This window comes from Scylla paramamosain, unplaced genomic scaffold, assembly GCF_035594125.1.
Source record: "Scylla paramamosain isolate STU-SP2022 unplaced genomic scaffold, ASM3559412v1 Contig11, whole genome shotgun sequence".
NCBI lineage: Eukaryota > Metazoa > Arthropoda > Malacostraca > Decapoda > Portunidae > Scylla > Scylla paramamosain.
In genome coordinates, this window is record NW_026973676.1 from 42495 (window position 1) to 68473 (window position 25979).

The window sequence follows — 25979 nt, forward strand, 5'->3', positions numbered from 1 at the left end:
CTCTGCTCTCTGTTCCTTTGTGATCTTATGTTATCTCTTCCTCCAGTGCCTTCTCTTAAGGCAGACACTGTTCTTTGTCCCTTTTCTAACTTGAATCACCTCTCCCTCCTGTAACTCCTCTTGGTAAAATGGCACTGTTCTCTGCCCCTTTACTGCCTTGAATCATGTCCTCCTGCACTTTGTCAACAGCTGAATCATTAACAGAGGTAGTGTGTTCCTCCAGTCCCCACCTCTCTTCCTCAGGTGAGTGACCCCATCGAGCCACCACCCAAGGAAGCCCCTCCAAAAGCCACAGAGGAGGAAGGCACTGTTGTCATTCCAGATGTCGAACCGTTCTACAAGCAGCAGGAGAAGGAGGTGGCAGAGAAGATCAAGGAGAGCCTGGCAGTGACAGAGTATGTCGAGCCATCCAGTATATTGGTGCTGAGTGGTGTGCCCAGCAGTGTGGTGCAGTACACAGTGTTTGAAATGCAGCCGTCTGTCACTGTACTGGGTAAAGAGGTGTGTCTGTAGTTGTAGTATACAGGACCTGAGCTACACATCTCTGGTTCTGTCTCCATCTTTATTCATCCATCAGTTTATGTACATTTCTTGCCACCATCACCTTTGTTTGTCTACTTGTGGTATACAGGGGCTGGGCTACACTCCTTATCCCATCTCTGTATTCATTCAGTCCTTGTGTGTGTCTTTGTATGTGTGTGTGTGTGTGTGTGTGTGTGTGTGTGTGTGTGTGTGTGTGTGTGTGTGTGTGTGTGTGTGTGTGTGTGTGTGTGTAATAAACCTTCAGGCCTTTTTGTTTCTCATGAAAGGACTCAAAGATCCACCAATAATTATTCTCTCTCTCTCTCTCTCTCTCTCTCTCTCTCTCTCTCTCTCTCTCTCTCTCTCTCTCTCTCTCTCTCTCTCTCTCTCTCTCTCTCTCATCCTCTCCTCAGGGTGCACCCATCAGTGACCTGGGCCACAAGAGTGATCCCTGGCAGGTCACGGCTAGTTTGTCAGGAGCTCCGCCAGGTGCCATCCTCATTGGCACCACCACAGTTCCCTACAGGAACAGCACTGCCACCTTTACCGACCTGTCTGTCAGCAAGCCCGGGGAAGGGTACAACCTCTCTTTCACCATCACCTTCCCCAGCTATGCTCCAGTCCTCACTGCCACCCTGGTGGAGACCTTCAGGTAGGTACAAGTCTTTTTTATGTAAGAGGGGGACTGGTCAAGGGCAACAAAAAGTGCAAAAAAAAGCCCAATGAGAGTGCCAGCCCCTAAAGAGAGGTCAAAAGGACCATCCAAAGGATAAGTGTCTGGTGTAAGAACAGAAGAATAAGAAAATAAGTGAAGCTGTAAGAAGCCATCAGGCCTATACATGGCAGTCCCTGTACAAAACATGCCTACCTATTTCCACCTATCATCCTCATTCTTAAACCTGTGTAATCTTATTTTAAAGCTCACAAAAGAATCAGAATTAACAGCCTCATTACTGAGTCCATTCTATTCATCCACCACTCTATTTAAGAACCAATTCCTTCCTATCTCTTAAATTTAACTTAATCAGGGTACATTAATGGAAGTCTCTAGGGATTAGGCCTAGACTGAAAACCTCAAGTCTGACATGCCAAAAAGGAGAGAAAAGGATCTCAGTATTTACTATTTGCTATTGGAGTCACATAAGTGATCTAATAGCTGGTCATCTTTTGGTCTCCCCTCAGTGCATAAGTGATTTCTTCTTTTTGCCTTCCCTCAGCTCAACACAGATGAGTGCAGCAATGGTCCTGCAGCAGCCCAGCATAGTGCAGGCCAGACAGCCCATCGCCATCACTGTTCAATTTGTTGACGAGGATTCTGGCTTGGTGCTGGATGGCCAGGCCTTCAAGGTGAGGAGACAGACAGGCATGATTGCCTTAAATGTTGCATATAAAGAGTAACAAAACAGTATAATCTTTGTTAACATGATGTGTTCAGTTTGTTGACAAGGACTCTGGCTTGGTGCTGGATGACAAGTCTTTCAAGGTGAGGAGACAGACAGGATTTTTTTTTATTTATTTATTTGATTTTTTTTTTAAGTAATAAAACTATCATTTCTATTATTGTTATCATGAGGTGTTCAGTTTGTTGACAAAGATTCTGGGTTGTAGTTTGATGGCAAGGCATTGAAGGTGAGGAAATGGACAGAAATCAAGGTAAATTTTTTTGGATAGAGTAATATAACAATATTCATTCTGTTATCAAGAGGTGTTCAGTTTATTGACAAGGACTCTGGCCCAGTACCTGGATGACAAGACTTTAAATGTAGGGTAGACAGGAATTATCAAATCAAGTTTATTTTTTGCATATATGTATGGAGTAATAAAGCAGTATTATTTATGTTATCATGATACATTCATTCAGTTTGTTTACAAAAATTCTGGCTTAATGTTTGATGGTGAGGCTTTCAAGGTGAGGAGATGGACAGAAATTACCAAGTTAATTAAGGGACTGTAATCCACATTTTTGAATGAAAATGTATGCAAAAAAACAAAATTGGGCTGTGCACGCTGAAAAATCATCCAGCACTTTGGCAACAATCTGCCAAAGTTTGAGCTGTGTGTCTGGGGTGTGACTTGTTTACAATCAGGCTTTAGATTACACCTTGTGGTACTCCTTATGTTTTGCTATTTTTCATGTACTGTATCTGTTTTTTTTTTGTGTGTGCATGATTTTTTAAGACTTTCTTCAGATGTGTGGCATGTTATCCTTAAGTGGTGGGAGGGGAGGGAGTGGGGCAGTAGTTACTTGATAATGAGTCAGTACTCAGTTGGCCTAAGGTGAGGACAGGGCATGTGTGTACTGCCACGCTGGTGTCAGACCACCCACACAACTCATAAAATTTATGAGAGAAATTGTGTTATTATCTTCTGTGAAGACTATGACAGAATGCCATGACCCAGGAAATACATACTTCTGTGACTTGGCCAGCTACCACCACCACATACCTTCAGTATGCTTAGTGCATTACAGGCCTTGCTGTGAGTAAAAAAAAAAATTGTAATAGAAAAAAGTAGATCAGCTGTTTTCAAACCTGACAGTGGTGATGTGATGAATTGTGATGTATCATTTGATGCATCATCTGACGTCAGATGAAAAGATGATGAGATGCCTCAAAGGCATGACCTGCAATGAACACCTGCATTCATGAGTGTGGAGAATTGTTCCAAGTATTGGAATACTTCAGACAGGACAGTGAACTTCCCAATTGTGACGGGCGTCTGCAATTACAATGTAGGCTGCTTGTCAAGTGGCTTCACAGACACTCTTGGAGCTGAGTTTATCATTACACTGGAGGAGTACCTGAAGGCCAGAGATGCAGCCATGGACACACACTCAGACTATCTTGGTACTGAGTTTGTCACTACACTGGAGGAGTACCTGAAGGCCAGAGATGCAGCCATGGACACACCCTGCAGGGGGAAGCAGAGGAACACCCCAATTCACACAGATATGGAGTGTGTTGCAGGGGTTGATTGATGATGCAATAAATCACACTTCTCAAATGTAAGCCTTTCTTCTTTAAAGTGATACTTCATCATTAGTTTTATGTGCTATTTACTTTTTTCGTTGTGTATGTCTGCATTGCTCACAGATTTTATGTAAAGATTTTTATTTATTTCATTAAGATATATTTTTCATATGCATAAGTACACATTTTCTAAGTTACGTTGAAAGTCACACACTAATATATATCTTTTCCCTACTATAAAAACATCTTTGTGTAGAATGTGCATAAAATTGATTTAGCAGTAATTACTTTTGTCACTGATAATTTTTAGATAATAATGAGTTGATTTAGTTTTAAGGAGTTATGAGTTAAAAATTGTATAGATATAGAAATTTATATATTAACTTTTCTTCCTCTTATTTTTTTATCTATCATCCTACAATTTGTACACACTTAAATAGGCATCATAGCTACCGTAAGTAAAAATAAATCATGTTTGTCGGTTAACAGTTTCAAAAAACCTTACCAAAAGCAGACCACAGTCTTGTAAGTTTACATTTTGTTAAGCCAAACCTCCTGGGACCATATGCATTATCACTAAATTACTGCTTAAACATTAAATCATCGTTTTACATCCTCAATATGGTGGAACTTGCCACTTAAATTCTGAAAGATACCGTCTGAAGTCCTCAAGATGCATCATAAAAGATGGGTTCACCTAGGCTGCAATGCTACACTGGCTGTGCAATCCTATAGCCTGACGCTGGCGATGCGATGCTTGCCACCGTAAATGATGCTGTGCTGTCAGACAGTGCTTGCATCAATTGTCACATCACTCAGTAGCTCAGTGCATCTGCAGCATCATGGGAGACATTGCTCTGTGGTCTCTTGAGGAGGAACTACTGCTTCTAGCTGTGGCAAAGAAAAAGAAATTGAGTGCATGAAATAAATCCAGCAAGACCAACATACAACCACGGGTATTTCTGTAGTTCTTCTATAAGTTGTTCCATAGCAAACAGTTTGCACCTTTTCTTCCTAGGGGAGCAACAAGCAGTAATGACTGGAAGCTACACAGCTTTGCATCATACGCATCGTATAGCTAGTGTAGCATCACAGCCAGTGTGAACCTGCCTTTAAGATTGCATCCTATCAGCAAGCAAGGCTGTGCTAGATTAACTCCACTGACACTGCCAGCAGCAGCAACAGACTTTTCATGACAAGAAGGAAGTCCTGAATGAGTTGGATGACTGAGCTGAAGACATATCGGCTGGTCTGTACTGGGATCATTGTGATTGATTTTGTGTGGGAAATACTGAAGAGACCAATTTCAAGAAATAAGGCTCTCTCCCCTGAGATGCAAGTGTCCATCACTCTGTGGTACTTCACAACAGGCAAGATGCAACACATCAGTGTGGATGACTTGGGGCCCTCACAGCAGACCACCAGCAGGGTCATCAGTAACACAGTGATGCATGCACCACCTTGGTGTGCAGTCAAAGTTGGCACCACCTGATTGTTGTTTTGACAAAATGACAACAGTGGTAAATAAATACCTTCAATAATTAAGCTTAAACTAGTCAGATTATTGTTGAGAACCATTAAATGAATATATTTGTTTTATTATACATATCATTTTTACTCGTTATCAGCCGTTTCATGCAAGATTCATCAAAAAGCACTACATGTCTGCTTATGTCAGCCGGTAGTGGTGTTAGCACCTTAAGAAAGTAACTCAACAGAGTCCCCTGCTAGGACAGTCACTTAGCACTCAAGTCCCATAATTCAAGTTCCCTTACTAGCTAGGATGTAACCATAGCAGAGTTTTATAAGTATGGTTGCTAGGGTGTTGTAGGGTGGTCCACAAGACTGTTCCTTCCCACCAGAGACTGATGGGCCTAAGAGTGTGAGTGATGTGTATGTGAGTGAGTGGTGCTTTTGTCTGGGATTGGTGGCCTGGTATATAGATAAATAGATAGATGAAGGAAGTAAAATTATACCTCATCTGTTATCCTTCCATAAGAAAGGGCAGGAGTTGAGAGAAATTGCATCTGTACTGTATTTTCTTTCCTGAGCCTCTTCTCTCTCCTCCTCAGGGCCAGACATTTGTGGGTGAACTGCTGGCAAAGACTGCTGAGGGACACTGAGGTTATTCAGAGGTATGCCAAGTGAGAAACAGAAGAGAATATTACAAGGAGGAGGTAGTAGACATCTGCTGAAATGATTACTCCCAGTGAAGTCTAAAGCACTGGATCAGGGAGTGCTGTGAACTTATCATTAAATCCAGCTATGATCTCACTGAACAGTTCTCTTTGTGTCTTCCTATACAAGGTGGAAGTCACAGCCTGCCCTTTAAAGACAACTCTCTTCCTTCACACAAAACTACAAGCACCTAATTACACATACACCCTTCACTCAAAATTCAAAATTATCATGACAACTCCTACACCAGCCTTGAAGTCCCCATCTGGGGAGGGGACCACAAACGTCCTCAGGTCGAACTGCTCTTCTGGTATTGACCCTAAGTGTCTTGACATCCCCCTCAATTTTTTCTTCATTAACTTCTGCATCATTCGCAGTCTTAGATCTAATTTTCAATCTGTAAAACACCATCTCTCCTCTACTAAACCTCATTTTCTTTTCCTCACTGAAACACAGGTGTCTGAGGCAACTGACATTAACCCCATTTCTATTCTCTCATACTTTCTCTATCCTCATTTTCACTCCAAAGCTGGATGTTGCATTTATGTGTGCAACAACTTAACCTGCTCTTGTGCCCACACTATTGAATTTTCCAAGTTTTCCACCATCTGCCTATGACAAGAGTCACTCTCAAACTAAATTTATCTGTGCTGTATACCTCTCACCTCACTCCTCTGACTATAAGAAATTCTTTGACTACTTCCAAAGTGGAGCACATTTTGAGTCTCTTCCCTTTTGCAGAGATCTCCATTCTCGGAGACTTCAATGTTCACCACCAACTTTGGCTTTCCTCTCCCTTCCTGGTGAACTAGCCTTTAACTTTGCCATCCTCCACAACCTAGAGCAATTGGTGCAACACTCTACTCATAATCGTAACTGTCTTGGAGATGCACCCAACATTCTTGACCTTTTCATAACCTCTAATCCTTCTGCTTATGCTGTCACCCTCTTCTCTGTTGGGCTCCTCCCATCACAATCTCATATTTGTAGCTTGTCCCATCGCTCCAATCTCTCCTCAGCATTCCATAAGCAGAAGTGCCTCTGGCATTTTACCCCTGCTAGTTGGGGGAACCAGAGAAGGTATTTTGCTGATTTTTCTTGGAATGACTACTGCTTCTGTGTCAGAGACTCATCTCTGTGTGCTGATTGCATAACAGAGGTGGTAGTGTCTGGCATGGAGGCGTATATTCCTCACTCTTTTCTTGAACTAAACCTTCCAAACCTTGGTTTAACACAACCTGTTCTCATGCTATATATGATAGAGAGGTGGCCCACAAAAGGTTCTTGAGCCTTCCATCATCAAAATCTCATAGGCTTTATATTTTTTGCCTGGAACCATGGTAAGTCTGTTCTACAACTAGCCAAAAACTCATTCATTAATAGAAAGTGTCCAAATCTTTCAATATTTAACTCCCCTCATGACTTCTGGCATCTAGCCAAAAACATCTCCAATAACTTTGCTTCTTCTTCTTTCCCTCCTTTATTTCAACCAGATGGCACCATTGCTATCACATCTATCTCTAAAGCTGAACTCTTAGCTCAAACCTTAGCTAAAAACACTACCTTGGACAATTCAGGGCTTGTTCCTCCCTCTCCTCCATCCTCTGACTACTTCATGCTACCTATTAAAATTCTTTGCAATTATGTTTTCCATGCCCTTGCTGGCCTAAACCCTCGGAAGGCTTATGGACCTGATGGGGTCCCTCCTATTGTTCTCCGAAATTGTGCCTCCATGCTTGCACCTTGCCTAGTCAAACTCTTTCAGTTCTGTCTGTCAACATCTGCCTTTTCTTCTTGCTGGAAGTTTGCCTACATGCAGCCTGTTCCTAAAAATAGTGACTGTTCTAATCCCTCAAACTACCGTCCTATTGCTTTAATTTCCTACATATCTAAAGTTTTTGAATCTATTCTCAACAGGATGATTCTTTAAACATCTATCACTTAACAACCTTTATCTGATCACCAGTACAGGGTTCCATCAAAGCCGCTCTACTGGTGATCTTTTGGTTTTCCTTACTGCGACTTGGTCATCCTTTTTTTAAAGATCTTGGTGAGACTTTTGCTGTTGCTTTAGACATATCACAAGCTTTTGATAGAGTCTGGCACAACGCTTTGATTTCCAGACTACCCTCCAACAGCTTCTATCCTTCTCTCTGTAACTTAATCTCAAGTTTCCTTTCTGACCGTTCTATTGCTGCTGTGGTAGACAGTCATTGTTCTTCTCTTAAATCTATTAACAGTGGTGTTCCTCAGGGTCCTGTCCTGTCACCCTCTCTCTCTTCTTATTATTCATCAATGACCTTCTGAACCAAACTTCTTGTCCCATCCACTCCTACACTGATGATACCACCCTGCACTTTTCAAATTATTTTCCTAGACGTTCAACCCTTCAGGAAGTAAAGAGTTCACACAGGATAGCCACAGAACACCTGAGTTCTGATTTCTCTAAAATTTCTGATTGGGGCAGAGCAAACTTGGTATTATTCAGTGCCTCAAAAACTCAATTCTTCCATCTATCAACCCAACACATCCTTTCAGATAACTATCCCCTCTTCCTCACTGTCCCCTTCTTCTACACTGAACATCCTCAGTCTGCCCTTTTCTTATAATATAAACTGGAAACTTCACATCTCATCTCTAGCTAAAACAGCTTCTATGAAGTTAGATGTTCTGGAATGTGTCCTCCAGTCTTTCTCCTCCCCCCCCCTCAGCTGCTAACTCTGTACAGGGACCTTATCTGTCCATGTAGGCTTCATATGTCTAGGGGATTCCACTCATACTGCTCTTCTAGACAGTGTGGAATGAAAAGCTTCTCGTCTCATCAACTCCTCTCCTCTAACTGACTGTCTTCAGCCTCTTTCTCATATTACATCTCTTGCTATCTTCTGCTATTTTCATGCTAACTGTTCTTCTGATCTTGCTAACTGTATGCCTCCCCTTCTCCCACGGCCTCATTGCACAAGACTTTCTTCTTTCTCTCACTCCTATTCTGCCCACCTCTCTAATGCAAGAGTTAACCAATATTCTCAATTATTCATCCCTTCCTCTAGTAAACTCAGGAACTCCCTGCCTGCTTCTGTATTTCCACTTCCTGTGACTTGAATCCCTTCAAGAGGGAGGTTTCAAGACACTTATCCTTCAGGTTTTGACTACCGCTTTGGACCCTATTCAGGGACCAGCATGAAGTGTTTTTTTGAGGGGGGTGGAGGGGGCGAGGGGGGTTGTTACCCTTGGCCGGTGTCCCTCCTGCATAAAAAAGAAATAAAATAAAATAAAAACGTCAGAGAGACATACACAAATAAATAAACACCACCCATATCTTCCCAATACAAATACTGACAACAGACCCTTTGTCAGGCTGTATGTACCAGATGAGGCCGTGTCAATGCTCACCTTTGAGAACGTCATATTTGAGGCATCAGACGTGAGACAGCAACTCATAGCCAAGGTTGCTGTTGTCCCTGCCGGCTGGTACATGGAGTCCTCTTTGCCACGTGAGTATTGGTGTCAGTCTGGTAAAGTCTGGAGCTCCTGTCTGTGTCTGTACTTCCTTATACAAGACACTTCTTAACTTTAGAGTAATTATTTTGGCTCTGTCATGTAGAGACTGGCACCTCAGTGAGCCTTTTCATTTTTTTATTTATTTTATTTTATTTTATTTTATTCCTCTCTCTCTCTCTCTCTCTCTCTCTCTCTCTCTCTCTCTCTCTCTCTCTCTCTCTCTCTCTCTCTCTCTCTCTCTCTCTCTCTCCCTCCTTTTTGTTGGCCTTGGTGAGTGTGTTTTTTCCTCTCGCATCCTTCAGTAATATTCTTTTCTTCATGCCTCCTGTGTTCTTTTTGCTTCTATTCTATCTTTCATTATACTTTTCTGTTATATCCTTCATTTACATCCTTTTTCTCCTCCTGCAGTGTATTCTTTTTCCTTCTTATCATATCTCATCTTTCAATATCTTTTTCTTCATCTTTGCTGTATTCTTTCTCCTCTACCTTATCCTTCATTATCCTCTTCTTCACTCATTCTGTATTCCTATTTATTTTTTTAATGCACACTTTCCTCCACACACACATTTAAACCTTTCTGTCATGTATAGTTATTTCCACCCCCTCCTTGCCACACACACACACACAAACACACACACACATGTAGGAGTACATAGATAAACCATTAGAAGTTCGAGGTAGGTTCCAGTAATGCGGTTTACACCTCGTTGGGTACTGCCACGGTCTCGGCATTCGGCTGACTGGACGCCTACCAAAAACACCACACATACACGCCTGCAATGGTTTTCCTTTATTGTGATTTAAGCACAACCTGGAGTTTGGGCCTCTCTGTTGTTGTATATTTGCTGTGACCGTGTCTGAGGAATCTAACTGCGCCTGTGAACAGCGCCCGCAAATAAACTCAGGGCACCTGTCTGGAAGGTTTCCGTACCGATCCCCGCTCCACATGTGGTGACCCCGGAGTGACCAGACGTAACGTGATCATCGTGGAGGCAGGGATGGCCTACGGTCTGTGGTGATTGGTGGCAGACTATAACTACACAGTGACTATATGCTGGTCCTCCAGGTACTCTATTATTTTACTTTTGTCCTGTTTGGAATCTATGCCCTTGGAACTATGCCGAACCAGGACGAGGGTTCGCTACTTACATCTAGTGCGTCGCAGGATAGTGTTCCTTCCGTGACCGCAGGTGTTGCCGTCAAACCACCACCCTTTGATGAGACTTCAGTAACATGCTGGTTTACAATAATTGAATCACAGTTTGTTCTTGCCAAGATCATTGTTTCAAGTACCAAATTTCACCATATATTATCAAATTTGCCACTTAGAGTAATCAATCAATTGAGTGATAAAGTCATCAATTCTTCAGACTATGGTGAATTAAAGCAATCTTTGATATCTCTTTTCACCAGGTCAAAGCCTGAACTTCTTGACTCTCTTGTTAATCAAAACATAATGTGTGACAGACCTTCCACGTATTTGAGAGAGTTGCGTAAAATAGCTGCTCAACTAGGGGTGGATGATTCCTTTATAAAGTTAAAGTTTTTGAAAGCATTACCTAGTAGCATCAGACCTTTCCTAGTGACATATGAGGAGAGCTCTACACTAGAGGAACTGGCTCGTGTAGCTGAGACATTGTTGGCCTATGGCTCAAGTAATGCGAGTGTAAACAACAGCGCTAATGTTTCCATGGTGGAAGGTAGACAAGGGTCCAGGCCTGCGAGCCAGAACAGAGATAATGGTAATAGAGGCCCAAATTTCACTTCAGCTTGTCAGGATAATGTATTTTCTAGAACTTGTGTTCCCATTGGAGTGTGCGCCTTTCATGAAGGTCAGCGTCCTCAGGTGTGCAGGTACCATCTGTATTATGGTAACAGGGCAAAATCACGTAAACGATGGTGTATACTTTCTTCTACGGCTTCTAATATTTTGCCAGATTCTCGCCCTAATTCTCGTTCTTCTTCCCCCGCTCGCGTATTCCACCAGGCGGGAAACTAGTAGGGCAGTCCGTAGAAATATCAGTTGCGACCGTCGGACTGCCACTTAGAGTAAGTGCCACAATCGGTTGCAAGAATTACCAATTTTTGATAGATACTGGTTCATCACTTTCGCTGCTACCTAATGAATCCATTCCTCAGGCCAACTGCTGTTACTCTTACTAATGCTTCAGGTAAACCCATACGTTGTTATGGTGAAGTCGATGTAGACCTTGGGATACGATGTATTAGGCGTTCTTTCCCTTGGTCTTTCGTCATTGCAGACGTTATACATCCAATTTTGGGAACCGATTTTCTTGCAGCTAACTCACTAATGGTAGACTGTAAAGACCAGTCGCTAATAGACTCCTCTACCCAATGTAAGATTCCTCTTGAAGTTTCTTATTCTCCTATTTCTTCATATTTGGTTAATTATAATGGGGTAGACTCAAAAGCTGTTGAACTACTTTCTCAGTTTCCGGTTCTCACTTCACCTTTGCAGTTGTCAGCTACCACACCTCCTGTGGAAACTATACACCATCGTATTGATACAGGTGACTCACCTCCTATACATTTCAAAGCAAGACCTTTGACAGGTGAGAAGCTCAAAGCGGCTAAAGATGAATTTCAGTTTTTGCTTAATGCCGGAATCATTCGGCGCTCTAACGCTCCTTGGGCGTCTTCTCTGCACCTCGTGTCTAAGAAGGAGCCCGGTGCTTGGAGACCTTGTGGTGACTATCGCGGACTCAATAACGTAACTGTGAATGATAAATATGCCATACCACCTTTGCGCTGTCTCACCATGTCACTTAAGGGTAAGACCATATTTTCAAAGATTGATTTACAGCGTGCATACTTACAGATCCCTGTGGCCAAAGATGATGTACCTAAGACTGCAGTATGCACACCGTTTGGTCTGTTTGAATTTTTGTATATGCCCTTTGGTCTTAAAAACGCAGGTTCCACTTTTCAGCGCTTCATTGACACCATATTGGTTAATGTTAAGAACACTTTCACCTACTTGGATGACATCTTAGTAGCTAGTACAACTCTTGAAGAACACATTGCTGATGTTAAGACTGTTCTTTCTACTTTAGCAAAACACAACTTAAGACTATCTATAGATAAATGTGAATTTTTCAAGTCCTCGCTCACCTTCCTTGGCTATGAGGTCAGTGCTCATGGAATTAGACCACCTCAAAACCGCATCACTGCAATTTCAGAGTTTCCTTTACCTCAAACTTCAACTGCATTGCGCCGTTTTATGGGGATGCTAAATTTCTTTAGACCAATGATCCCTAATTTTGCCGATGTTTGCTTATTCATTGACAGAACTCTTACGGCATAATCCATCTTCTAAATCTCTCTCATGGACAGATGTTGCAAGGGACTGCTTCAACAATTTGAAGCAAGCCCTAGTCACTTGTCCTACCCTCGCCTATCCCTCTCAGAAGGCAACTGATTACCAGCTTGTGACTGACAGCTCGAGCTTCGCAGTTGGCGCAGCTCTATACCAGATTATAGATGACACGCCTACGCCTCTAGGATTTTATTCCAAAAAGCTCTCTGACACTCAGAAAACCTATTCCACCTATGTCAGAGAACTCTTAGCTTCTTATTTGGCTGTCATTCACTTTAAAACACTCATTGATGACCACTCGGTCACCTTGTTCCTTGACCATAAACCTTTAGTTTCTGCCTTTCATTCTAAGTCAGTTGCAAAGTCTGATAGGCAACAACGGCAACTTTCTTTAATCTCTGAATATGTATCATCAGTAGTGTACATCCGTGGGGACAACAATGTTGTTGCCGATTGTTTATCAAGACCATCATGTGCAATTTCAGTTGATTCTTTCGACTTATGTGGCATAGCTCGTTCCCAGGAAGGTGACACCGAGGTCGGTTTGTACAAGGAGAGATTATCCAATTATACCTTGCCCTCTAATCTTGCTCTGTGGTGCGACACATCTACCAACGCACCAAGACCGTTTGTTCCTTCTTCTCTTAGGATAAATGTCATTCATTCATTACACGATCTACCTCATCCTGGTATTAAAACCACTGCTAAAATAATTAAACAACGTTATTTCTGGCCTTGTATGGACATAGATATAAAGGAGTTTGTAACGAATTGTCTTAAATGTCAACAAGCTAAAACACACAGACACACAATATCACCAGTTTCTCCTATTTCTACTCCTACTGATCGTTTCCAGACTGTTCATATAGATATTGTTGGACCATTGCCTCCTGCTACTCTTCCTAACTACCCATACCCTCTCCCATACAGTTACCTTCTCACTTGCATTGACAGAGCGACAAGATGGACGGAAGCTATACCTGTAATAGACACCACCGCGAGCTCCGTCGCTATTGCATTCGTGGCTGGTTGGATTTCTCGTTTTGGAGTACCGCTACAGGTAGTGACAGACAGAGGTGCTCAATTTGAAAATGAGTTGTTTTCCGAGCTTTCCTCAATTATTGGCTTCCATCACATGCGAATAACTGCTTATCATCCTCAAGCGAACGGTATCATTGAACGCCATCACCGCTCTCTAAAATCAGCGATACGTGCTAGACAAGAGAACTGGTTTTATGCTTTGCCCATAGTCTTACTTGGATATCGCTTGACACCTAATATGACCAGTTACTCGCCATTCACTGCTGTCACAGGAACTCATATGTTGTGTCCTTCTGCAATTATCACTAAAGACTCGCCAATATCAACAAACAAAGATACTATACACCGCTTGATTAAAGAAATGCAGGCCATTGATTTTTATAACTTTTCATTAGGTGAATGTCACTCCTCATCTAAACCATATGTTCCTAACGTTCTGTTTTCATGTTCAAAGGTCTGGGTGCGGATTGAAGGTCTGGGTGCGGATTGACAGAGTTCGCAAAAGTTTAGAAGCTCCTTATTCGGGACCTTATGAAGTAATACAACGTGACCCGAAATATTTCATCCTCAGACTTCCTCAGGGTGACACGTCTGGATCTATTGACCGTTTGAAGCCAGCTTATATACCAATCACCAGACAAGCACCATCTAATGATAGAGATGACCTGACGACATCTACCTTAGACTCTAATTCATCTCCTTTGCCTGATATCTCTGCTTCTACACCTTCCCCTTCTGCTCATTTCCAGTCTGATCTTCCTCGCCATACCATACCTAACTTCCCTCGTACAACTCGTTCAGGGAGGACAGTGTATTTCAATCAACACCCTCATTATTTATATTACTAGGTGAACTCCGTTCTTGAGGGGGGAGTATTGTAGGAGTACATAGATACACCATTAGAAGTTCGAGGTAGGTTCCAGTAATGCGGTTTACACCTCGTTGGGTACTGCCACGGTCTCGGTCATTCGGCTGACTGGACGCCTACCAAAAACACCACACATACACGCCTGCAATGGTTTTCCTTTATTGTGATTTAAGTACCACCTGGAGTTTGGGTAAGCACTTTGTATTATGATGGGATTATGATGTATTGTGATTGATATATTTATTCAGTATTAACTTTGATGAACATGTGAAGTGTATGTGATTACAGTTAAAAGTATTTGGGTGATCTTGTTAAGTACTTATTGTGAATGTACCTTGTTGGTGATATTTGATAGAAACATGATTTTCTATGGAGTTGGATTAGTATAACATTTCCAGACTATGTTTATATTATAACTTGTGATGTGTCCGCTAATTTCGTGTAGGATTTCGTATTCACTTAATTGGTTGTTGGCAGGCCTCTGTTGTTGTATATTTGCTGTGACAGTGTCTGAGGAATCTAACTGCGCCTGTGAACAGCGCCCGCAAATAAACTCACGGCACCTGTCTGGAAGTTTCTGTACCGATCCCCGCCCCACAGAGAAAATGTGGAAGGAAGGAAGGAAAGAAAGATAATGAGCGCAAGGAAGAGAATGTTGACAAGAATGAGGAGGAATATCAGAATAACGAAGAAAAGGAGGTGGTGTGGAGAACGTGTGTGTGTGTGTGTGGCGATGACAAGGCGCCAGGTATAAGGTCGTAAAGGGTGAAAGGCGAGGCAAGGCGAGGCAAGCAGCTCCACAAAGGCCTAACGAGCACTCACTCCGGCCGTCACTTGACCTAATGGCGCCTCTGCATGCCTCTATGCCAACACATATTGGCACTCTCTCTCTCTCTCTCTCTCTCTCTCTCTCTCTTTCACCGCGTAAGATAAAAGGTAAAGAGGCTTATTAGAAAGATTAGTGACGTCCACTAGATCCATTATCCCGCTCCTGTCTCTCCCCCTCCCGCACTTAGCACCATCAAGGGGCAGGAAAGCAAGCAGTCAAGGGCGATTCTCTCTACGACTGGGAAAGGAGTGATGGTGTCGCCGCGAAAAAAAAAAAAAAAAAAAAAAAAAAAAAAAAAATATATATATATATATATATATATATATATATATATATATATATATATATATATATATATATATATATATATATATATATATATATATATATATATATATATATATATATTATATCGAGAAGGGGAAAAATGCGTGTCTGGTGACTTGATCGTGCTAGCAAAATTTAAAAAATCTAAAAAAAAAAAGGCAAGGCTGTTCAGTTTTCAGAAAAGATTGAATATAACAGAAATAATAAAAAAAAAAAAAGTGAACTTGATAATTATGGAAAGAATGAAAACAGCAGGCAAGTGAAGACGTTAGTGTGTGGCTGAAGGCTTCGCTGTGTGAGTTGTCTTTACCTGCAAGGGATCAACACCGTAATGGCCTGGAGTCTCTCTCTCTCTCTCTCTCTCTCTCTCTCTCTCTCTCTCTCTCTCTCTCTCTCTCTCTCTCTCTCTCTCTCTCTCTCTCTAAGATCTATCTATCTATCTATCTGTGTGTGTGTTTTTCCCTTTTCGTATTGAAAGAGGTGAAAAAAGGAGCGGCGGTGATGATGGCGGAAAAAGATGACAACGACAACAGAAAAAGAGGTTGTGAGATGGCTTTCAACAGGCCAAGAACACTCGATGCCTCCTCCTCCTCCTCTTCCTCTTTTCTCTTTCGCCTTTTTTTTTTTTTTTTACCTCTCCTCCTTCTCCGTCTCTTCCTCCGACCACCACCACCACCACCACCACCACCACTCGGCTCCTCGCCGCTCCTGAGTCGCTGCCCGGCTTTGACACGCCTTCACCGACTCGCCTTCCGATCACAGGCGACGAGACTGGAGACACTTGGCTGCAATTGTCCTCACAAGGTTTGGTTTCACTGATGCAGCCCTGTGGTGGTCGAAAGGCGGACAGATGACAGGTTCCTTCCCCGCCAGACGCCCCGCACCCCAACACAGCCCGCCAAGCCTCGGGTCACCAGGAGGGTCTTATCTCGCGTTATGGTGGGAGTTAGGAAGGTTTCGCGGGGTGCTTGAGGCGCGGGTAGAAGAAGAGACAAAAAAAGGGGAATCTAAATGGAAGTCTTGGTACTGAAACGCACATCTTCGTCTTCCACCCTGGTAAGAGTCTGTTGGAAGATAGCGCCTGGCTGGTGGCTGGTCCTGCTAAGGATAGCTCAGGTGAGGGGACGATCCGGAGGGATGTCGCCTCGCTCGGGGCCCTCCGTGCTTGGCGGCGCAGCGGTGAGGAAGTAATGGAGTTTACCGGCCATAATTCTGACGAGGCTATTTTTGATTCCATGCCGAGAATTAGCACACGACAGACGCGGGACTGACTAGCTGAGAGGATGCCTTTCTTCATGTGCGTTTGCCGAGTTGTGGTGTTCAGGTGCTTCAGTTAGTTTGTCTGTAGTAAGAAGTACATTGATTTCAATGGTTAAATTTAGAGACATGCTTCCAAGTTCAATCTTTCCTTTTTTTTCTGAATTGTAAGTAAAATCTCATCTTTTTCGAGCGACTTGCTAAAGTTTGCTGATCATATGCAAAATTTCACTTTCCATGAATACGCAAGTATCTGTGAAATTTGCTTCGTTTTAAGCCAGGGCAGGCGGAAGTTGTGCCGAGTTGTCTTCTTGTGTAAATATTGCAACAAAAGAGTCATTTAACGTGTTGGCAATTTAATTTTCTTTATTTGTGTGCCGAATGTCGATGCAGCTGAGGAGCGACGGTGAGGGAGTGGAGAGAGATATTACTGTCTTCTTAGTCCTGCAGTAAGCTGGAAAACAATGGATAGGATTAAAGAAGGAAAAAGGTAAGAGGAGAAATCTGCAGCCTCCCTGCGTCACATATCTCAACTTGTGTTTCCGAGGCTTTTTTTTGTTTCTGTCTTGCTCCATGTGCAGGTTTCTTAATCAGACAATAATCTTTGGAGAACACTGAAAGACTTGAACAAATAGTCTGCAAAATAATACAGCCTTGCTCGTGCTGCAAACACACTTATGCTTATTTATTTATTTATGTGTTCATCTATTTGTTTATTTATTCCCTTCGGTGCTCAGCGTGGGAGTTTGTCCCCCGTATTATTTGCTCGTGGTGTGCAGGGAAATGTATTGTGCTGCTAGTGCGTGGTGCAGGAAATGTTGGAATGAATTTGACATCGTGGCTGTAGTGGTGGCGGCGGCGGTGGTGGTGGTGGTGGTGGTGGTGGTGGTGGTGGTTGGTAATGCCAAGGGAGGCTGGGCACCAGAAATGAACACACTGACTCAGTTTTCACACACGTTCTCACGATGAATTAGTGAGAGAAACGTGATCTTGTTCCCAGCGAGGCCAGGCGGCGCTGCGGCTCAGGTCCAGGCAAGGAGAATGGTTCAGACACGCGGAGCAGAGCTGAGTCTGCCTTTGCTTGGCGCAGACGGCTTACCTTGTGTGCAGGTCTGACGCAAATAAACACCAAAACAACTTCCTGTGCTATGAATATGATTTTTTTTATATGTTTTCTCTCTAGCTTCCAAAGAACTTATGCTCAGACTTGCTACTTTGCCTCTGCTGACCTTGACAACTTCCAGAACCGTATATCATTTGCTCATTTCCAAGCTCTGAGCCACAGCCTTCAGGTTTCTAGTAAAATGTTCTCAGAAACCGAAAAGGGTCAAGGACTACCAGATTCGTTCGTCCACCGTAATTTTACTTTTATTTTCCTCTCCCCTTTTCCTTTAGGGGTGAAAGATTACGCTTCTCGGGTAGTCTTTTTTTGCGGTAAGTGCAGGATTGTGTCCAATAAGACTTAGGAAAGTGGTAAAGGCGAAAGGAGGAGAATGGTGGGAGGTCGCTGGACGGAGAGCCATGGAGGAGGAGAAGGAGGAGGAGGAAGGAGGAGGAGTACCCGAGATGAGGCGAGAATGGATATCAGATGTAACAAGAAAAAATGGAATAGGACGAAAAGCGAAGTAACATTGCGATGAAGAGAGAGAGAGAGAGAGAGAGAGAGAGAGAGAGAGAGAGAGAGAGAGAGAGAGAGAGAGAGAGAGAGAGAGAGAGAGAGAGAGAGAGAGAGATTGCTCAAATGGATGCTGGAACACACAAAGAAGCAGAGTTGTGATGATGAGAACGGAAGAGAAAAAAAAAAAAATGTAAATAAACAAGGAACAGGAAGAGCACGGCAACAAAAGAAGACACTTAGAAGCAGAAAACAAAAGAAAATAGCCGTAAACGAGAAATAAGAATTGGATTAGAAGCAGAAGGAGAAGCTGGAAGAGACGATACTAGAGGAGAAGAGGTAGGTGGAATAAAGGTGGGTCGTGTCATTATCTCCTGCGCAACATGTACGGGGCGAACAAGACATAATGGCAGCGGGACGTGACGTAATGGTCCCAGGAAAACGTCTATTTCCCTGGGGTGGCGGCGGTGTGGCACTGGCGAGGCGACGGTTGGAAGGCGTCCACGAAATAATACAGGCAGGGTGGTAATTAGGCACTTTACTGGTGCAAGGGAGGCAGGTCAGTGTTGAGAAGTTGGTGACAAGGTTTTTTTTTCTCGCAGTGTTCGTGACTCGCCATGTGCGCGTGTGTGTTTGTTGCTTCACCTTCATGTGGGCGACTGGCAGCAATGAGTCAGCCTTGAGCACAGCCTGTGTCTTTTCCCGCCGCCGTGTGTGGCAACTTTTCAACTCCACTCACTGCGAAATTGATTTAATTGTATCACTGAAAGTATAATTTGCCCTGAACTAGTGAATTATTTCGTCATGACTTCGCCAGTAGTTATTAATTCAATGGCAACACAATGTTTCTCTCTGCAGTGAGAAGTGACGCAGAAAAACACGTTTCACGCATCACAGTTAACATGATTTTTACTTTCGCGTTAATATATTTCATTATTGGAAAAAAAAAAAAGAATATCATGAACATGAAATTGGAAAATACGTTTTGCCGCAGGTAATGACGGTGTCTGTGCTGTTGGATAAGGCCAGATTGTTTTTTTTTTTTTTTCCTGACTGGTAAAGGAAAGAAGGCGAGAATTTACTGTAGCGGAGAGTGAAAGGGGAAAAGCGGACATGACTTTCCACGCGGCCTGTTCCCGTGAGGTCACACACCCTTGCCACAGGTACCGGAGAGATTCGCTTTCTGCATCGAGTAGCTCACGGCTGAGGCTCAAACCCACGGCCATCAGATCAAGACTCGTGGCCTCTCTCGCGGGAGTTGTGGGGCGGCCTGGTGCTGTGGACTGAGCGAAGGGAAGGGAGGGAAGGGGCGGCCTGTTAGGATGGTGAGAGAACAGGGAAAGGGGGATGGAGAGAGAGAGAGAGAGAGAGAGAGAGAGAGAGAGAGAGAGAGAGAGAGAGAGAGAGAGAGAGAGAGAGAGAGAGAGAGAGAGGGAGGGTAAGAGGTCAGCTGTGAAAAGGATGAGGGGAGGGAGAGGAAGTATTAGGGAGGTAGAGGAAGAGGAAGGAGAAAATGAGAATAGTTGAGAAGAGATATGAGGGTCGTTATACCAACACACACACACACACACACACACACACACACACACACACACACACACACACAGTTTAAAGGCGGTAGCAGTTGGTGTGACCAGAAGCCATTTCCCTTAACCCTCATTAATGAATCCTCATAAATAAGGATCTTTTTTGTGTTAAATTTACAAAGTACGCAGTCTCTCTCTCTCTCTCTCTCTCTCTCTCTCTCTCTCTCTCTCTCTCTCTCTCTCTCTCTCTCTCTCTCTCTCTCTCTCTCTCTCTCTCCTAATCAAACACAACAATGCTACTTGATTTCGCTTACGGTCCAAACTAATGATAGTGTCGAGTAAATTAGTGGTGTCACTCTGCTTACCCGGGTGTTGGTGAGGTATACGAGAGTGTTTTTCATTATGACACACACACACACACAGAGAGAGAGAGAGAGAGAGAGAGAGAGAGAGAGAGAGAGAGAGAGAGAGAGAGAGAGAGAGAGAGAGAGAGAGAGAGAGAGAGAATGCCCAAGTACAGCCATGCATTACTCCCGCTACCAATACTGAAGAAAATTTTTGCACCGAATACCATATACATTTTTTTTCCGCTCTTCCGTCGCTTCTCGTCCCACCCACAGGCACCCACGTCACTCGGCAGCCACTTTCGCATCTCCTCTACCCGTTGGTGTTGAAGCTTGGCTGATGCTGCCCTGCGCTACTCTTGACCGTGTTCACTCTAGGCGTTCTCAGCGATGCACATAAGCCCATATTCTAAAACGCTTTGCTCTCTCACAGTGACTGTTTTCCAAGGCCACAGTGATGATTAGCGTGGTTCCCTAGAGTGTTTCTCCTCTTAGTAACGCAAAAATCTTGTGATCTCTCACTACAACGATAAAAATCCCGTTTAGCTTTAACTAGAGCCTTTTGAAAGTAGTGAAGGTGAATTGCGAAAGTCTTTCAGAATATGGTCGTCCTTACTTGTGAACTTTAATGCGAAAAAGAAAAAAAGATGGAAAATTTTCAGATAAAGTGGTGTCATAAAATGTAAGCAACACTAGCGATGCTCAGCTCCCAAAGTAAGGTGTGAACAGTGCACTGGAATTACAGAACTGATGAAACAATAAGAAAAAAAATAGATATTGTGCTGATGGTAAGCGTTGAAGGATCTCAGCGGACAGGACACTTGATGACTGCAGCTGGTGTGAGCAAGCATGCGCTGAAAAAGAAAAAAGAATAATAATGATAATAATAATAAATAAATAAATAAATAAATAAATAAAATAAATAAAATAAAAAGTAAATAAATAAATAAATAAATAAATAAAATATAGAAATATAAATAGATAAGTAAATACCTGCTGGAAAATTCTGAAGGTTAGGAAGTGAAGGGATGCAAGGAAAGAATGAAAATAAAAGGAAGAGGGAATAAATAGACACAATGGGCAAAAACAAAAGACATGCTGAATAGAAGCTAAGACAAACGAAAAATATAATTCTATGTATAAAAGAAAAATAGAAGAGAATATCCGGTATAAAATTAAATAAAAAAACGAAATTGGTCTTAGGAGAGGTAGAAAAGAATCAACGTAGAAGCGAAAGACTCATAAACAAGGGAGGAGGAGGACAAAAGGGGAAGAGAAAATTAGATTCAGACAGCTGGAAAGGAAAGTTTTTTTAGGGCATTGTGAAATTACGTCACCTAAGAAGAGAGATAAATGCAGGAGGAGGAGCAGCAGGAGGAGGAGTACAAAGAAAAGAAAAAAAATAATTGAAGAAAACAAATAGTAAAAACTGGGCAAAGTAAGAAAGATGACATAGATACAGACAGTCAGACAGAGAAGGCAAAATGGTTTAATTCAAACGGAAGACTACAGTAGTACAAAGAAAGAGAGAGACAAACAAAGACAAAATATCACCGTATCTTCTGGAGGTGAGAGAGAGAGAGAGAGAGAGAGAGAGAGAGAGAGAGAGAGAGAGAGAGAGAGAGAGAGAGAGAGAGAGAGAGAGAGAGAGAGAGAGAGAGAGAGAGTAACGTCTTTCAACTATATTTAATAACTTTGTATAAATAAACTGTAAAAAAAAAAAAAGAGAGAAAGATACTGCAGCGGAAGGAAAGGAAATAAAAGTTTGTGAAATAAAAAAAGGTAAACGAATCTTTTGCACTGAAGAAATATGTGAGACAGGGGGAGGATGAGAGAGAGAGAGAGAGAGAGAGAGAGAGAGAGAGAGAGAGAGAGAGAGAGAGAGAGAGAGAGAGAGAGAGAGAGAGAAGCAAGAACAAGGCGGGTGAATGACATTAAGGAAAAGAAACTGTATGAGAGCAATACATCTTTGAGGGTAATTGCATCACGCTGATGGAGAGCACGAGAGACTGACCTCGTAATTACTGGGAGAACCTTTTGTCCCGTGGTGAAGACACATAAGGTGACGATGCGTGCGTGTCACTACATTACACTCACAAATGCTGAAGACGTGGGCGGTGGGCTTAGTAATGCACACAGTCTGAATCATACATGAATTTCCCCAGTCTCCCTCTGTGCCGCGTCTGGTAACAGTGTTTTATTCTTTCCGTAGTCAGCGCGGGAAAGAATGTAGTGAAGAAGAGTTCAGACAAAATAAAGATCATGAAGTGTACTATGCCTGGAGGCCAAGTGTATTTGCTGTAAGTACTCAGTACTCAGTAATCATGTTGTTAGTGCTCAGACATTAGGAAGTTTTAAGAAAAGATTAAACGCGTTTATGGATGGGGATGATAGGTGGAAATAGGTAGGTATATTTCATACAGGGACTGCCACGTGTAAGACTGGTCGCTTCTTGCAGCTTCCCCTATTTCTTATGTTCTTATGTTCTTATGTTCTCTGGCATCCCTGTGTCAACAAGGAGACTACTGAAGTTACAGGAATAATAATTATAAGTTATAAGTAGTACAATGTCATGTAACTGTGTGTGTGTGTGTGTGTGTGTGTGTGTGTGTGTGTGTGTGTGTGTGTGTTTTGAGAGGCAGGAACAGGAAGTCGGGCCAGCTGAGTGCTTAACAACGCCAGTTGCTCTGCATCAAGTGGGAGAGTCAGGCCAGGGAGGGAGGGAGAGAAGGGAAGACAGTGTGTCAGTATGAGGTAGCGGCAGGGAAGAGGAGGAAAGGAAGAAAAGTTGGAAGGAGGAAAGAACGGAGAAAAGGGGAAAGGCAGAGGGAGCAAGGAAATAGAAAATTACAAGAGGATTTATTTATTTATTTATTTTTATTTATTTATTTTATTTTATTTTTTTCGTGTGTGTGTGTGTTGCACAAGTGGTGTTATGATGATTAACTCTCATCAGGAACGTGATTATTTGTAATTTGTGACTTTATTTCGTTGCCTTTGTCTTAATCTCTCTCTCTCTCTCTCTCTCTCTCTCTCTCTCTCTCTCTCTCTCTCTCTCTCTCTCTCTCTCTCTCTCTCATCCCAATAACTCAGTCGTCACCTTGCTATCGTGGCTGTAAAGGCTACAAAAATAATGGCAATGTAGTAACTCACGCATATGGTAACGTATTACCCACTAAATTAGAAAATATTACGTAAAATATTAGGGAAGAATAATAATAAATAAGGCGGAAGAAGATGAACTCTTTGCTCAAACCTTCACTAAAAACCCCACCTTGGATGATTCACGGCGTGTTTCTCCCTCTCCTCCACCCACCGACTATTTCATGCTACCATTAAGATTCTTCGCAGTGATGTTGTCCATTCCGTCGTCTCCTTTCTCTGGAAGACTCTGGAACTCCCAGCCTGCTTCTGTATTTCCACTTTCCTGTGATTTGAACTTTTTCAAGAGGGAAGCTGTCAGACACTTATCCTTCAATATTTGATTATCCCATTTGACCTTCGGAACTGTCATTCAAGTGGACCTTTTTTATTTTTTTATATTTTTATTTCCATTGGCTAGTCCCTCTTACATAAAAAAAAATCGTTCACTGTGTAAGTGTGATTTGGCATCAGAACAACAGCGCGATTAATTTTTAGAACGATCAATATGCAATCAAATATAATAATAATTTTTTGACAGCCTTGTTAATATTTGAAGTGTTTGGACGTATTTACTTTTGTGCTGTAGGGAAAGAAATTGTATGTATTGTGAGCGTTTTATATTTTCTGTCACATTGCGGCTGTTATTTTTTTTAACTGAGATGTCGCTGTTTGTCCTGCAGGGCCCATGTCGACAGTGGACGCCGTGGACGGTACACCCGCTCACCTGCCGTGCATGGCCGCCAACAGCAGGCCCAGGGACGCTCCTGTCCTGGTGGTGTGGTACAGAGACGGCTCCCGCAGGCCCTTCTACATGTGAGTACCTAGCGTGTGTGTGTGTGTGTGTGTGTGTGTGTGTGTGTGTGTGTGTGTGTGTGTGTGTGTGTGTGTGTGTGTGTGTGTGTGTTTGGTCTCTTGAGGAATTGAGATCGACAATATTCTGGACAAAAAATAAGCAGCTCTCACTTTACGTGCATAGAGATTAGAGGGTTCGTGGGAACAGTTGCATACAGTGTACCGTTCTCCTGAGTGTGTTGGTGGAGTGGGTTGCTGCCTGGCCAGCGGCTCCTTCCTGCCATTATCTCACTGGCACTCTCGGCCTGTGTTGCCATGTTGTTCTCTGCCGCGTGTGTTCATGGTCGTGTTTGGACGTGTGCATGTCCGGGTTACTCTCTGAGCTGAGTCACGGTGTGTTGGCTTCTCTTACTTTGAGTTGGAACATGTAAAGCAAAGCGTTTCTCTAGTACATGTTGTGAGTTGTGTGTGCATAATTCTTTATAATTCCAGGAAATTATATTTATTACTTCACGTGAAAGCCTCTTTATTCATTTGAACATAGCGTGTCAAACTAACGAGTACTCCCATGCTGGGCTGACTGGCGCCTGCTGCTTACTGCTGCTGCTGTTGCTGGTACTGCTGATGTTACCACTGCTGCTGCTGCTGTGAATCACTTGGGAACGTGTGATTCACTTCGTTTTGTGGTTTTTATCCGTTTGTGTGTGTGTGTGTGTGTGTGTGTGTGTGTGTGTGTGTGTGTGTGTGTGTGTGTGTGTGTGTGTGTGTGTGTGCACAAAGAAAAAAGAAGAAAAACCTGGTAAAATCATACGAGAGAGAGAGAGAGAGAGAGAGAGAGAGAGAGAGAGAGAGAGAGAGAGAGAGAGAGAGAGAGAGAGAGAGATCAAAACGATCTTCATCTCGACATGGATAATCAGGAATTGGAATGCACCAAGAACTGAGCCAATTTGGATCAAGGCTAAAAGCAGAGCTTAGTCCTGCACCACGCTGCTTGGCTGTGGGTGTGAGGGGGGGGGAGAGAGGGCAGAGAGGCGGGGAAGGTATGCTTGACGTCAGACAGGTAGTGGAGGCGTGAGAGGGCGTGGGTGTTCATATGATGGTGATGCAATTAACAGTCGCCTATGCAAGTAACCAACCTATATTCGCTTACTTTTGGTGCTCTCTCTCTCTCTCTCTCTCTCTCTCTCTCTCTCTCTCTCTCTCTCTCTCTCTCTCTCTCTCTCTCTCTCTCTCTCTCTCTCTCTAACTCTCTAACTCTCTCTGTGTGTGTGTGTGTGTGTGTGTGTGTGTGTGTGTGTGTGTGTGTGTGTGTGTGTGTGTTCGTAACCTTCAATTTTTAGCAGAAGTTAAATGAAAATCAGAGAATCAAACTTTAAATAGGAAAAGAAAGTTGTATGAGGAGGAGGAGAGAGGTGGTATGAGAGATAGAAGATGGAAAGAAATAGATCGAAGAAAGAGTGGCGAGGAAAACTAGGATAACAAGGGAGAAAGTGGAAGAATGTGTAGAAGGGAGGAGAGAAGTGAAACGTGGAGACGCAGGAGGAGGAGGAGGAGGGAGAGACGCTGACTGTCAGAACTCAGTGCCCTGGAAGTGATACACTCAGACCCCTCGCCGCCTCACTGCACAGCCGCCCAGCACGCCACACGCACTAGTTAACCTATCCGCCCATAACACCACGTCCCGATAGCAAGGACCAGAATTAGGAAAGCAGCAACTATTCGTGAACAG

The 25979-nt window shown here is 43.0% G+C and overlaps 1 protein-coding gene across 2 annotated transcripts; it reads left to right on the forward strand.

Moving 5' to 3' along the window:
• The first annotated feature begins 36 nt into the window (after positions 1-36).
• On the forward strand, positions 37-24770 carry LOC135097070 (fibrocystin-like). Of its 2 annotated transcripts, XR_010265355.1 has the most exons (6): positions 37-501; positions 936-1174; positions 1740-1869; positions 5564-5626; positions 9027-9163; positions 24139-24770. XR_010265355.1 is itself a non-coding variant. In XM_063998837.1 (4 exons), exons 1-4 carry the CDS (start codon positions 469-471, stop codon positions 5612-5614), a joined length of 453 nt encoding a protein of 150 aa, XP_063854907.1. In that variant the 5' UTR covers positions 37-468; the 3' UTR covers positions 5615-5770. The 2 variants fall into 2 exon arrangements, 1 of the variants encoding a protein (XP_063854907.1); XM_063998837.1 differs by lacking the exons at positions 9027-9163; positions 24139-24770 and having other exon boundaries at positions 5564-5770.
• The last annotated feature ends 1209 nt before the right edge of the window (positions 24771-25979 follow it).